The sequence below is a fragment of the Gossypium hirsutum genome, chromosome A01 (assembly GCF_007990345.1).
Source record: "Gossypium hirsutum isolate 1008001.06 chromosome A01, Gossypium_hirsutum_v2.1, whole genome shotgun sequence".
Classification (NCBI taxonomy): domain Eukaryota; kingdom Viridiplantae; phylum Streptophyta; class Magnoliopsida; order Malvales; family Malvaceae; genus Gossypium; species Gossypium hirsutum.
The window spans coordinates 107,906,354-107,922,542 of NC_053424.1; the positions used below are offsets into that span (position 1 = coordinate 107,906,354).

General features: G+C 34.1%; 1 protein-coding gene and 1 pseudogene across 1 annotated transcript; both read right to left on the bottom strand.

Moving 5' to 3' along the window:
* Positions 1 to 2,766: 2,766 nt before the first annotated feature.
* Positions 2,767 to 5,976, bottom strand: LOC107944322 (protein argonaute 4A-like; annotated as a pseudogene).
* Positions 5,977 to 9,644: 3,668 nt separating this feature from the next.
* On the bottom strand, positions 9,645 to 13,191 carry LOC107918998 (mechanosensitive ion channel protein 8). The gene is made up of 5 exons (XM_016848544.2): positions 11,237 to 13,191; positions 10,983 to 11,106; positions 10,481 to 10,774; positions 10,192 to 10,394; positions 9,645 to 10,114 (listed from the first exon to the last, which is right to left on the bottom strand). The coding sequence occupies exons 1-5, from the start codon at positions 12,922 to 12,924 to the stop codon at positions 9,817 to 9,819; spliced, it is 2,607 nt and encodes an 868-aa protein (XP_016704033.2). The 5' UTR covers positions 12,925 to 13,191; the 3' UTR covers positions 9,645 to 9,816.
* Between the last annotated feature and the right edge of the window lie 2,998 nt (positions 13,192 to 16,189).

Sequence of the window (16,189 nt, forward strand, 5' to 3'; positions counted from 1 at the left end):
ATCTTGAGTCTGTTTGAGAACATTTGAGAATCATATCTGCAAGGTCCTCGACTTGTTCCTTGTAAGCACAAGGATGCCTAAACCATCTTGAGTCTGTTTGAGAACATTTGAGAGTCATGTCTGCAAGGTCCTCGATTTGTTCCTTGTAAGCATAAGGATACCAAACCATCTTGAGTTTGTTTGAGAACATTTGAGAGTCATATCTGCAATGTCCTCGATTTGTTCCTTGTAAGCACAAGGATGCCAAACCATCTTGAGTCTGTTTGAGAACATTTGAGAGTCATATCTGCAATGTCCTCGATTTGTTCCTTGTAAGCACAAGGATGCCAAACCATCTTGGATCTGCTTCAGTATAAACATCTGAAGGTTAGATTTGCTATATTTGAGAACGTCTGAGAGTCAAATCTGCTATGTCCTCGATTTGTTTCTTGTAGACATAAGAATGCCAAATCATCTTGGATCTGTTTGAGAACATTTGAGAGTCATATCTGTAATGTCCTCGATTTGTTCCTTGTAAGCACAAGGATACCAAACCATCTTGAGTCTGTTTGAGAACATTTGAGAGTCATATCTGCAATGTCCTCGATTTGTTCCTTGTAAGCACAAGGATGCCAAACCATCTTGAGTCTGTTTGAGAACATTTGAGAGTCATATCTGCAATGTCCTCGATTTGTTCCTTGTAAGCACAAGGATGTCAAACCATCTTGGATCTGCTTCAGTATAAACATCTGAAGGTTAGATCTGCTATATTTAAGAACGTCTGAGAGTCAAATCTGCTATGTCCTCGATTTGTTTCTTGTAAACACAAGAATACCAAATCATCTTGGATCTGCTTCAGTATAAACATCTGAAGGTTAGATCTATTATATTTGAGAACGTTTGAGAGTCAAATCTGCTATGTCCTCGATTTGTTCCTTGTAAACACAAGAATACCAAATCATCTTGGATCTGCTTCAGTATAAACATCTGAAGGTTAGATCTGCTATATTTGAAAACGTCTGAGAGTCAAATCTGCTATGTCCTCGATTTGTTCCTTGTAAACAAAAGAATGCCAAATCATCTTGGATCTACATCTGAAGGTTAGATCTGCTATCTTTGAGAACGTCTGAGAGTCAAATCTACTATGTCCTCGATTTGTTCCTTATAAACACAAGAATGCCAAATCATCTTGGATCTGCTTCAGTATAAACATCTGAAGGTTAGATCTGTTATCTTCGATCTGTTCCCTATAAACACAGGGATGCCAAATCTACTATCTTCAACTTGTTCCCTATAAACACAGGGATGCCTTGTTGAAATCTTCAATCTGCTTCGCTGTAAGCACAGGAATGTCAGATCTACTATTTTTGATCTGTATGCCAAATCTTGTTTCTTTGATCTACATTGTCCCATAACCTGTAGAATGCGTATGAGTTCATGCCTATGATCGAAGTGAGTCAAATTCTCCTAATTAGACATGTTATAATGCAAAATGTTATGAATATGACCCTTATTTCAGGCGCCATCACTCATTCCCTCATCGAAGTTTTAACTTTATACTTCTTGATGTATCAATCATACTCTGCTTGTATGCTTTGAATCAACTTAGTCCTATTGTGCCATTCTTCAAATGTTGTGACCCGCTGGAGGTGTTTATGAAATGATCATTTCTTAAGATCAATTTAAAATGTCCCACCACCTTTTGGACTGAAGAAGAAATTTCCCTGAGTACATCCGGCCCTCAAATATGGAAATTCTTTAAACAATTGTCTTGTTTCAGTTTCTTGTATTATCTAGAAATTTCCAGAGTAATATGCAAAACTTCGTTTGTAAAGATATTTAGTTCATCAATCATTATTTCTATGCAACACACTTTATGAATAATGGGACGAATAAATTGATCTTGAGGATAATGATTTATCAAAAAGATAAAAGAGGTTAATCTAGGAATCTATCTTTGAGAAGAAAGAGAATCCAAAGATAGTAAACAGGACAAAAAATCAGATGCCCCAGATATCGCCGCTTGAGCGTCTATACACCAGCTCCATGAAGACTTTCTTGAGTTCAATATGTGTTTAAAAGATCCAAAGTAATTCGTTGATGCCTCGATATGTAACATACTTCACTTCTTGTCGAATCTGGTATAGCAAGGTCACTGCCTGACTTTCCAAATTTGAGCTGCCCTTTCAGGTTTTCAACTCAAAACCCCTTTGGTCTCAAGGCGCCCTTTGCTGGTTTTCACCTTGGCCTCTCTATCTTTTTCTTTTTTTTCTCTTTATTTTTTTCTCTTTTTCTTTTCTTTTTTTCTTTTTTTTTTGAAATAGAAGTCCCAAAGTGCCCTTTGTGGGTTTTCACCTTGGCTTCCCTTCTCCTTCAGACAAAGTACTCTTTGACTGAATCTGAATTCACTAGATCAGATAAATTCTTCCTATCCATTTCTTGTCAAAATCAATGCACCTCTAGAGAAAGCCCTCTTCGTAACATATGGCCCTTCCCAATTCGGCATCCTTTTGCAAGGTTTCCTTTATGAGATTCTTTTGGACGAACCTTCTTTGTCATAAGTCTGTGTCATCCATTCTTGGTACATTTGCTTAGGATGAATACTTTCAAGTTAAGTTTACTAGAGGTATTCAATTCTTGACTCCATCAAAGCTTGGAGGAAAAATCTTGATTCATAAACCCATGAGAAAGGGATTACCCCAGCAGCCGTCCTGGCTGTTGTTTGTCAAACCCTAAAAAAAGATGGTTCAATGATTCTCAGCAGACAAGAATGAAATTGCTGACTTTATCCTTCAACCTGGAAAGCTGAGGTACAGAGATTACTCCTAGAGCATACATCCCACCATGACTCGATGATGTTTCTAAAGCATCCCTAATCTTCATAAATTGCCCCCAACTGTGAAGCTGCCAAATGAGCGTAGAAAATAGGAGGCACAACAAATATGGCTGTAGTGCTCATTTGATACATGTAGGATAGAGACTGAACAAACTTTTGCAGATCATCAGCCGAAAACCCAGCCTGGTCTAAGAGAACATGATAATGGGTCTGCCTCGTGATTCCAATCATTCCAGCATGGGTACCAAGGTAAAAATCATTGTTCTTTGGATGGCATACTTTGTTGTCAATGACAGAACCATGTAGCACATTGTCAGGAGATCCCTACTGAAAAAAAAACTTGGTATGATGGTTTTTCGTACAATAATAACCACAATCTTTAGGGTTCCATTTCTCGCCAAGGAACTTACAAGCCTCAATAACTTGATCAAAACTTGATTGAATTGAGACTCGCTAACCCTCTCCCTGAAAATAATGATTTGATCAGGTTTCCTCTTCTCTGAACTTGTATAGAAGTCTAAGAGAGCTTCCTTCATGATACCGTCATCAACTTTGTCAGAAACTGGTTTTGAAGAAAGAATCTATCATTTTAAGCTTCAGAGATTGTGTATGGCCTGATGCCCCATAGCTGAAAATCAATGGCCACCGCCTGGAGCTAACCATCACAGCTATTGACGGCACATCAGACTGCTCAGAAAAGCCAAACAATGCACCCATTTCAAGGATGATGGTTGGAACCTTTGAAACAACTGGAATTGAAGGTGTTTGCCCCAACGTAAGCATAGAGAGTAAGCGGTAGTTTCTTATGCCAATTTTTACCAGTCTCGGTCATCTTTTGTAATTTTTTTTCTTCTTTTTCTTTTCTTTTGGCAACCTTTGTTGTACTGTGGTATAGCGCATTATCTTTGAAAAGACTGTAAACTTTTGGCATTGTGCAGTTATATATAATCTTTTTGCTTTTTTTTTTGAAATAGATGACTTTTGACTTTGTAATATTGGCATATGAAGCTATCTCCCCCTCTTAATGGAGTAGTTGACGTCTATAAAGATGAGTCATTGTCAACTTGAAACTTTTGATGAGCTCGGGCCCATAACATACATGCCCCATCAGTCTTTACTCCTTTAAATTTGGCATTCATTGTACAACTGATGCGATCCCTTTCCATGGTGGACCAACAGTGCCCCAAAACCTCATGTTTATCCTGGCAATTGCAAATCCTCCTGCATGCGTCTTTGGACCATATTTTTGAATTCCCATAATAGTCTCAACAAGGTCTTGTTTTGTCTCCTCAGCTAATTCCAATTTCGCAATCTTTCTTTCCTCTAAGGCTATATTTCCTACCACCACTTCATGGGGTAAAAACCATTTTCAACAAATTCAGAAACAAGTCACAATTTCTGTCACCTTCAAAGTACTGAGATTCCTCTAAACACATATCGCACTCAAAAGGAGCTCTGAATCTATAGTATCGTTGCCCGTGTCATTGATATCTAGGGATCTATGATAGGCACACAAAAGAATATACAAGGAATAAATGAATTCAAAATGACTATTTACATGAAATGAAAATTTATAAAGAATGTCAAAGGTCAAAAGAATCAGAATGAAAGAATATTTACTCAGATAAATAATAAAAGTATGTTTTATTGAAAATAAAAATGTCTGAACATGAGCCCACTTCTCAAAAGAAATCTCATTACTCCTAGGCTTTAGAGCAACAAGAGTGTTCTGAATATTACTCCGTAAAATTCCTAAAGATTACAGGAAGTTCTTCTGCAGTCCAATTGTTTAAAGAACTTCCCGGTTCGTAAGGGCGAATGCCTTTAAGATTTATTTATTCAGTCCCTTCCTCATGTATGACATTGATGGGATTATTTTCATTTCCAAACACCCCCTTCTCCGGGTAAGCTATCCCTCTTGACACAAAAGTCAGGGATATGTAAGGGAACGTCTCTTTTTCATTTAGCCGTGACCCTCTTCTCTCTCTCTCTCTCTCTCTTTTTCTTTCTCTTTTTTTTAAGAACTTTAACTAATTATGGTCTTTTTATAATTTAAATGCATATAATGCGATGTAATACAAATGCATGAATGCAAAAAGGTATCGATCTCGACTTAATTTCATTTAGAAAACTTTATTTAGAAAAAGAATATCTTTACATATGGATGGATTACAAATACGCCTTCGTCCTATGGCCCAAAGTTTTAACTCAACAAAGCTAACTCTTGAAAATGATTTGACTGTGCTCAATGTATCAGCTTGTACCTTCATAGTCCGTAAATGATCTACTACCATCTCGAATTTGAGCTATGGCTTCACCCATAAAATAATCTCTACATCTATGGACACCCCTTCTGTGAAGTTGTTCTGATTATCTTGAAAGAAAGATTGGCAAACAAGTGGGCATTCCTGCTTAACATGCTACCTTAAAATGATATCCAACACCTTTAGGGTTTCTTGAGAACTTTCAGATTCCTGTCCATGCAAAGCATTTTGAAATGCTTAGATGGGTATCTTCTCAGTATAGTTAATCTCTACTTTAAAGGTCTTTTAAATGATATAGACTTCTTTAATCTCATTCTTTTGCGTCCATTTTGACAGATCATCAGGGCTTGCATTTCCATTATCTCTGATAAGTGCAACATAGTGAACTCATGCTTGTTGTTTGGTTCTATAATAAATAAGCCTTTTACCATCATAGGCACAATTCTTTCCATCCAACTCACTTTTGTAGGTCCATGCATTCTGTCAATCACTTTTCTTCCAACACTCTTACCATCGACCATCTTCCTATGAAAGAGAAATGTTGTAATGGTGGAAATGTCCATCCATACTCTTCTTGTTCACCTTAAAATGATTGGTGAGTACATTACCTTTTGCCCTGCAACACGCCTTGCCATAGAGTGTTGAACAATCTTCTTCGTATCCAATTCTGCTTTGATTGGAAACAACATTAAGACGCACTAGTGGCGAAAGAGACAGGAATTCCAAGACTGCCCCTTTTCCCTCCTACTCTTTCCATTTTAGCTCACTCCCTCTCCCTATGACATTCATCAACTTCCTCACAAAAGTTGGAATACAGTTAGCCCTTGAGTAAACTTTATCAACTTGAATCATAGGACAACGCCACAAAATTGAATATTCCTCCACCACGGGTACCATATAGGCTTTTCCAAACGTAAAGCAACTGTATACAAGATTCAAATACTGAGTGATGGCCCGAAACAAATTCTCGTCTATTCCCAAGTCAAGCAAGTACTGCAAGCCCCATGGTTGTTGTAGAACAACTGCTTGGCTTCGCTACCCCATTGATCCCATATTTCCTTTAACTCATAATGATTATCCTGTGTGATACGAATGTAGTCTGACAGCTTTAACACATATCCCATGGCTAGACTATTTTCCTTTACTAACTGAGTTTGCTCTGACCATATATGGACGTTAGCGTTGTCTTCCACTCTATCAAGAAGTCCGTTCTCCATAATAAAACTCTCTAACTTAGAAACTGACTGAAAATCGATACCTTTTAAATGCGAAATGATATGCAACAAAAGAAAAGAGATAGTTACTATCACATGATAACAATAAACTCAAAGATAACCTGCAAGGGTAATAATTACGTTATAATTCTATCTAGGTTGAGCTCTTACGGTCCTTCTATATGTGGTTTAGTTCTAAAGTTAAGGTACCTGAACCAGCAGATTCCTCGATCCTCACCTATTATAGGCTCATTTGAATCGAGTTCAGTTCAGGGGGACACATTTCCCTATGGCTACACGGAGATGAAAATCTCACGAAACCATAGGTACGGATGTATCCCGAAAGTGATCCACTATCCTGCACGGAGGTGAAAACCTCACGAAGGCGTAGCTTCTCACTCCCACTTAAGGGTGTGACCACAACGGTCATGCAAATGCAATGCGTATTAGAATATAGCAACACATGTAATAACACAAACACATGTAATGCAAAGAAGATTAAATTTTAAAATTTTTAATTTTCGACATTAAGACAAGAGATAATCAATTACACGGCTTGATTCTCTTATTAGTCCCCAGTGGAGTCGCCAAGCTGTCGAAACCATTTTCAAATCGAGTTTTGGAAAATGGGAATCGATTTTTAAAAAACGAAAACGGGAGTCGCCACCAATCTTTTTAGGTGTGATTGGATCACCTTTAAAATATTTTGTTTTAAAAATCATTAGTTTTGGTCCACGAAATAAAAGAATGGGTTCGGGAGTCGGTTACGTACGAGGAAGGATTAGCACCCTCGTAACGCCCAAAAATTGGTACCTAATTGATTATCAAGTGCTTTAATGTCGAAAATTTAAAAAATTTTAAGATGTAATCCTCTTTAAAATACTTTGATTTTGAAAATTTGGGTTCACTCGTATCAAAACATTGACACTAAGTTAACCTTTTGGAAATCCCTACGACAAATCGTCACATCCAATAAGTTAGGACACAACGCTTTGAAATTCCAAGACAGTTGCTCGTATTTTGAAAATCTTAAAAACTTAGAAGGGTACTTGACTATTCGAACTCAACGAGAAAAGTTGTAACCCAATAAGTTAGGGCACTACTTTTCTCGAAGCTTTCAAATACTAAGTATTGCCTTTTTTATTTTTATAAAACTTTTAAATATTGTTTTAAATGACCTTTTAGAGTGACAATTCTATATTACGAAACATAGATATTCAAATAGCGTATATTATAAAGTATTATAACACTTTATATAAATGCAATCACTATATAGAGGGTAAAATAGAACAATAAAAATAATCATGCTAAGCAAATAGGAATATACCAAAAAGAAAGCATAATAAATGCACTAATTATATACAATATATCATAAATAAAACATTAAATAATATAAAAAACATGGTAAATATTAATGTGTAAAATATGTATGAGTAAAAATAGATGACATGCATGCATAGCAAATGGATAAATAGAATCTACATAAAATATAAAATCCAATAATTTAATGTACACATGAATGGATTAATAAATAAAATGATGCATATAATACAATATATCAATGTACATATATAAAAATATGCATTTGAAAGTAAATTATAAAAGTCTAAGATATTACATAATATATGAAATACATAACATAACAATAATACATTAATGCTAAAGTAAAAACAAATATTGTATAATAATAAAAAACACAAGTTTTAAAAATATATGTATAATATAAACAATTGATAAATAGAATGAGCATATAAAAAAATGTGATATTTAATAATAAATTTAAAATATAATATATAATAAAAAATATATTTATAAGAATAATAATTATATAAAATATATAAAATATATTGGCTTAGAAAAATAATGTATAAAATATCAAATATGTAAAATAATTTATATTTATAATGAAATGATTATATAATATATATACATGCATAGAAAATATATATTTGAAAATAAACTATATAAAAAGGTTAAATATTATGATATATAAAATACATAATCCAATGTATAAAAGATAGGAAAAAATATACATATTTGAAAAATGAAGAAATTAAAATAAAAAGAGTTGAAAAACTAAGATAGACGAAGAATAAAATAAGAACAAACCACAGAGAGTAAGAACGCAAGAGGGAGAGAAATTTGAGTGAATGCTCTTCAAGAATTCTTATTGTTTCCCAAAACTCAAGTCTTTTACAATGAAGGGAGAGGCCTCTATTTATAGTTGAGCCTCCCCAAATCCAACGGTACAGATCAATTACATCAACGGTTAAGATTAAAGGATATCTACAAATTAAATCTCCAAGATTACAAAATCATATCTTCTAAGATTGTATATCATATCTAAGATTCCAATCATATCTAAGATTGTATCATATCTAAGATTGCAATCATATCTAAGATTGTATCATATCTAAGATTGCAATCATATTTAAGATTGTATCATATCTAAGATTACATATCATTGAAGATTATATTTCCATATGAGTCAAGCTTGTAGATGGACCTTAAATCTTTTCAAGTAATGGGCCATTCCGATCGGGCCAAATTATATTTGTAATTCTGGACTGAACTTGGACTTCGTTTTTTTTAGGGGGGTTTATTATTGTAAATACTGAAATGGGCCGGGCAAAATTGAGTGTCTACAAAGGCTATTGTGTTCTTTAAGTGACTAACCATGATGAAACCTTTACCATACACATGTCTAAGCCCAGCTCTGAGAGACAACCATTGTCACCTATAAATGCTCATTCTTAGCCTTAAAGGAGGGGCACAATGCTTGTCCTACTAGTTTTTCTCTTTCATTGAATTGTATAACCTAAGAAACCTTAACTTTGCCTCCTGCATTTTTCTACGCTCTCCGTTATGTGAACTACCTCCTCTTCCTCCTACCTCTTTGGTCCCTCAACAATACTCAATCAAACTCGAACTTGTCACTATTTAAATTCAATTTGAATCGATTATAACCTTACTCGAGCCTCTAGTTCAATAAAAAATGGTGTTTGAATTAAACTTTATAAAATAGTTATTAATATACGGTGAAAGTATTTATCAGGTTCTCGGACATGTTCGAAGTAGCTTATTTATTATTAAATGGATTAGTTATGTAAATTATTTTTTCTTTTATAATTTAATTCTAATTAAAAAATTTTATTTATAAAATTATAAAAACTAAAAAAAACCAACTATGATACACTTTAAAACAACAAAAATTAACTTTATTAAAATTCCACCTTATTTAAAATTTTTTAATAATACCTAAACTAAATTATTTCGAAAGAATAGTTTAAGTAGAGCCTATAATAGAGCAAATTGGTAAGTACTTTCACTGTTAATAAACTTTCATTGAAGACAATTTTTAATCCATTTTCTATTCATACTTTATTGTCAAAGTGCATTCAAATCCAAACAAAGATTTAACTATTCATTTCAATTTTTTCCTTACAATATTCAACCTCTGCATTAACTAAACTCACCGTGGTTGCTATAATAATCTCACTGAATCTTATGTCACCGTAGCTTTCTACTCGGTCGAAGTTTCTGCGGCATTCCATGTGGAAGGAAAACGAGTGGAGTGGACGGGAGGCAAGGTGCAGACATTGATGTCAATGGGCAGCAAACGGTATTGCAGGTCAAGTTCTTTGAAGATGTTCACTATCTCTTCAGCCAATCGAGACCTCCTTTCCCACCTCTCTCCAATGTCTTGGTAGTTCATTTTATGAGTTACCCAAACCGCCATTTTTATTTGGTTGAATTGTTCAAATTCTTTTAACACAATCATCGGATCAGAACACCAGTGTTCCTTCCGGTTCACGATGTAACTGCAACAAAACAAAACCGATGAATATCGATGAAGAAAACTTTCAAGATGGAAATGCTGGTTTTCATCCATGTATACCTTACTATTCGTTGCTTCATGAGAGCAATCTTCTCCACTGGTGTACCAATATGGATTAAGAAATCAATTGCATCACCCATATCTGGACTACGATAAAAGTTTCCGATCGGCATCGTCGAAAGAACACTGTTGGGAAACACCAGTTTCAAGTTGTCGAATCTCAAGAAAACTGTAGTAAGAATGTTCATCTCTTCCACCACTAACTAAACCAAAATCATGTTTTTCATTTTATTAGTTGACATGCAATGTTTTAAGTACACAAGGATGATTGAATGATGGGATATAGTACCTGCACTCCATTGATCTCGCAGCGGTCTCCGACATCGAAAGGGTGAATGATGAACAAGAAGACAATAGATTCGAAGATGGTTTTACAGGTGTTGCCGAAGATGAAGGCGGCAACGACTAGCTGGGAGCTGAAGAGTACGATAATCCTTGAGGAAGCAATCTCCAGAATGACAAGCCAGATGACAACTATGATGATTATGGTAATCACGTTTACCATGTGGTGAAGCTGTTTTACTGCCGTCTTTGTGTCGTTTAGGGTCAAGGCCAGAGCTTTTCTTTCTCTATACGCGTTCAGCTGTAACAAAATAGCTATTGTATGAATGGATAGAGTTCCCCCAATGACGCTATAGTTAATCAATGATGAACTATTAATATTGTAGATTCATTTTTAGCTCAGCTTTCTTTTAGTTTTTAGGCCTCAAAAGTCATTATACATCATGTACAAATATATAGAATATAAGTACTTTAATAAAAATAAAGAGTGGGGAAATATAAATGCTTACCATCCAATTCTTCAAGGATGATTTGCTAATCCTCCTCATCTCATAAGCACCTTCAAAGGTAGCCATTGTTCTAAAAGCCTCATCTTCTCGCATAAACCGCATTAAATCCTCCACGTAGATAAATCTATTAACCAAAAACACCAAGTAACAACAATAGTGGATATCAAGTTTCATATACAAGTTTTGATCTTCTAATTTTAAAACAAATTCATTTGTAAACGGAGTGGTTAAGGACTTGTTTTCAAAATACCCACTTAGAACCACGGCGAGCCACATTTTGGAAAATCTTCTTAGCAGCAAGGGTTGCTTCGTGTTCACTTCTGATCTGTTTCACAGAATCATCCTGCATTATCTGCTCATCCAATGTAGTCAATGTCCCATGTCGGACCATCTTCATCAATCTCTTCATGTTCCAAGCCGAAATGTTCCTATTGTTGAGCTTATGTAAGTGTTCTAACGCAATCCCATTCCCCCCTTTCTTCGGCGAAGGTGCCGAAGAAAAAGTTTTTAGCCTGGTGAATGTTTTTCTCAACTTCTCACTAGTCCTTTGTGTGGGAAAGGCATCTTCGTGAAGATCCGAAGGCACTTTTGCACCGGCTGTCTGCAACCGACTGATCTCGGCTGCAATCCTTTCCTGTTCTTCTTCCATCCTTTGGTTTTCAATTATTGGAGGACCAGAGAGTAATTCGATCACATATTGGTTGAATAATGTGTGTAGTATCCTATCGAAATAAGTACTCACATGAAATAATGAAGCCATTACCTTGACTAGTAATGTCTTGAGTAACCATAGACACGTACTCACCAAGAAACAAACTAGGATTTTGGTCACGTAAATTAGAAAATCGTTTTCCCTCTCAACTTTCTTGTCAAACAAGAAATGCCATGTCAATAGCACTAAAGCTAACCATAGGCAATTCTGGACTGGTTTTCTTATACCATAAACGAAATACAACATCCTTTTCCTTAAAAAGAAGTTCATTTCAATGAAGAACACAATCAATCTGATACCCCATCCAGACACCAATCTCCCACATATCAAAACCAGCAAGAACACTAGCCATTTCCATAGCCTAAGCTCCCATAGGTCCATGGTTTTGAAAGAAGGAATCCATAAACTACAAACCAAAGCAGCTACAATCAAGACGAGGCTCAACCATTGAAGCAAAGTGAGTGCATTGAGGTTAGCTCTCCTAAACTCATCAGGCACATCTTCATCTGCAAATGGGTCATCTTCTTCTTCACCTTCCGAACCTTTGCCTAACAATCCAGACATAATCGGACCCGATTTGGATAACAAATCCGACATCATTTGTACCTCTTCTGGTGGCCTATCTATAAGCCTTGACTTGGTGCAACTCACTTTCGATAGCAAACCCGACAGAGCCGATGCGTTCGACATTCCTCTCGAGAGTTCGTAGGCTCGATCATTTATTCCTTCTTGTTGCTGCGATTGGTACTGAAAACTCGGGACCGCTGCTTCGAAAGAAACCCTTCTAGAGTCTCTAGACATAACCGAGGGATCCCGTTTAATATCATCAATATCTAACCCCATCTCTAATGCAATCTCGTTAGTGTTGCTTGTTTTTTTCAAGAGATGATCATTCATTATCTTCCAAGACGATGATTCTTCGCCCGGTTGCCATCGTTGCTTGTAATCGAAATTATCTTCACCACCATCTTTGATCTCTTCTCTATCGCTCCAAAACTCATAGTTGGAGTGCCTAAAACTGTCAGTTTCAAGGTTCGAGTCTTTGCCTGTCCTGGATTCTGCAGTTTCTACGGGATTTACAGGGGATTTTCTAGGATCACCATCCATGGCGCTTATTATCAGCTCTTCTTCGTGACAATCGAAATCGTATAGAATCGGAAGCTCTTCGTTGTCGTCGTTAGGGTAGTTATTGTTAGCCGACGCGAAGATTTTCAATTTCCATTTCGACATTGATTTTTCATCTCAACCATGGCCATGAACGCTTCGCCGTATATCGCAGCCAAAATTTAGATTATTGAATCTTTGGCTGCTGAGATATTAATGTTCTGGCTGATTTTGGTTTTTTCAATTGGATTTTTGTTGTTTCTGTTTTGAAAATTGGGAGAAATTTGTTAGTTGTAACATACTAACAATGGAAACTGGCGGAGAAGAGAGAGAATCAATATGAAGAAGAGTAAAAGGTGGCGTTGAAGACGAAAGAGACAAACAAAAATGCATGGTTATGCCCTTACTGCTAATTATGAAAATAAAGAGTATTAGGTTAATCTAATTTTACCTCTAATCCCTCTACTCTTTACGTTTTTCAAATTTAGTCTCTCTTCTTTTCTCTTAATTCCAATAATTTAATAATTAAATTCAATTCCCTTTTTTAAAAATAAAAAATAAAAAAATGCATTTAATTTATGAGGACTCGCAACCTACCTCGAGGTTCCAAATCCAATTCCTATTTTGCATCAACAACATCTAATTTCTCTTTTGCTTTCAATAAATTCCAATTTTAATTAAGTTATTCGTAAATATTATTGTGATTTTGCTTCTATTTATCTCAAAAAATAATAATTTTAAAATAAACAGCAATAAGTTTATCAATTTGAAATAAAATAATTTGATTTCATCTTCTTTGCTATTTTATTATTTATATTTAGTTTTAATTTTGAAATAAATCATTAAAATATACTTTAACCATCTTTGATTTATTTCTTGTAGACTTGATAAATAATAAGTTAAGACAACTGTTTCACTACATAAAATTGATTTTCCAGTGGGTTTTTAACTTATTTTTGTTTTAATCAACTCTAACTTATTTTTGTTTTAATTTCATCTCCACACAACAAAGAGATTTGAATAAAAACAGGGGCGAGGTCAAAAAAAAAATTAGGAGAACTAAATTGTATATTTTTACAATAGTAAAATTATAATTTTATCATTTTAATAATTTATATATTTATAATTTTTAAAAGATTATATTAATTTTTTTTTATTTTTTAAAGAGACAAATTATAATTTTTCTATTATTAATTTAAAATTTTATAAATTATCAAAAATTTAAATAAAAAAATTTTTATTTTAAAGCGTGGCTACAGAAACCTAAATTTTATCTCATTCTCAAAGTCAAAAGTTACATAAAAACAACCAATGATGGAATAATCTCTATATTTTATCCAGCAGTTTAAAAGTTAAATAATATTTAATACAATATTCTTTTTTTTTTACATTAAACATACAAAACATAACCTTAAAACATATTTTATCAAAGTAAAAAAGTAAAATATAATAGTTACAAAAATAAATCATCTGAACCTCTTCTCACGTCGATGGCAACTTATTATAGGTACGAAAAGCTAAGCAAACAATGAAAAGTTAAAATTTTCACATGTGAAAACTGAAAATCGTGAACATTGTTGCCCAATAAAGTTTTCACGTGGTTGATGAGGCGGTCAAACCCAACTATATGATACATGTCAACAATTAGTACTTAAATGATGTTTGAAATTTATCTCCAGTAGTTACAAATATTTATTTTTGTACTTTTAGATAAAAATTTTAATAGATAAGTCAATTTTATTCATAATGTAGTCTTATAAAACAAATTATTATTAATTTAATAAGCATACTTCATAATTAAGGATGATAAAAAATTTAAACAGGTTTTGACTCAACTTAACTTTGTAGGAGTGGATTTTTTAAAAAAAAAATAAGATTTTAGGTTAAAATTTTCAATTAAGATTTTCTAGGTGAGCTTGAGATTGAGTTTAGGTGAAATCTACCCTCTTCAATATATTTACTAAAATGCCCTTATATTAATTTTATAACTATTTTTATATTTTCAATTATACTTTCTTACTTTATATTTGATTTAATTTTGTAAATTTTAATATATTTAAAATTTTATTTAGAATTTTGAGGCAGGGCGAGGTGGGATCAAATGAATTATTTATGTAACACCTCTTAACAGACCAATCATCGGGTCCAAGCTATAGGATACTACATTTTGTGCCAGAGCAACTACGATCAATTAGCTTCAATTTATACCATTAAACGCTTATTTACGAGTAATGCATGCATATAATGCAATATACAATCATTTCTAGGTCTTATACGAGCTTATGAAAGTTCTATTGCTAACCCAAAGTCAAATTAGGACCAAACGATAAAGATTACGAAATCTTAGGTTGAAGTCATAACTTTGGGAGTTCCTCGTCGTGACACTACTCACTGACTAGGTCTCGTTGTGACATTGAGAACACGTCATCAAGACGTAACTCTCTGGATGATCTTATTGCGATGTTAAAAGTACGTCGTCACTACATGACTGACTATTTCTAAATGAACCAAATTGATCTCAACCTACAAATGCATAAACAACCAATTAACATTTTCATACCACATTTCTAACCAAATAAACATCCCTAACAAGTTCAATTCTAAACAAAACTACTTTGTTCATAATTGAATAAATACTATACAGCTAATAGGATTATTACCATTCAATAGATAGAGGCTCATTTCATAACACAACCATTCACCACATTTAGCATGATTGCATACTCAATAAACCTTAAGTTAGCAACATTTTTAATCAATTCAAACCTTATAACATACGCAATTCCAAAATACCAATTCACAAGCTTCAACTATAGACATAATCACACATTTTACAAAAACCAACTCAACATAGATACATGCACTATATTTAACAAAACGGGACTATACAAACTTTGCCAAGTTGAAGATCTCAGGCTAGATCCTGGATCACAATTCAGAGATTCGAAATTTACCTAAACTTGCACACGGAGAAAACAAACCATGCGCTAAGTGATAAAGTTTAGTGGTATTTCCATGATTTAAGTCAATATAAAACAAGCTTAAACAATTGCATACATTCAATTCAAGTTAAATTCATAACTTATTCTCATTCCATTTCATGCCAAAATGTTTTCATTTCAAATAAACATATATATGACTATCTTTACACACCAATTCACTAGGTATGCACCCAAGCTTACCATTTCTCAATAATGCACATACCATTTGATCAATTCCAACTATCATATTAAGTTGTAACACCCCTAACTCGTATTCGACGCCGAAACAGGGTTACGGAGCATTACTGGACTTATAACTTATACCATCAAACATTTCATAATCAATTATCATTAAAATCAAAAACCATTCATAAACATTCATATGGTCCCTAATATGAGCCCTCGAGGCC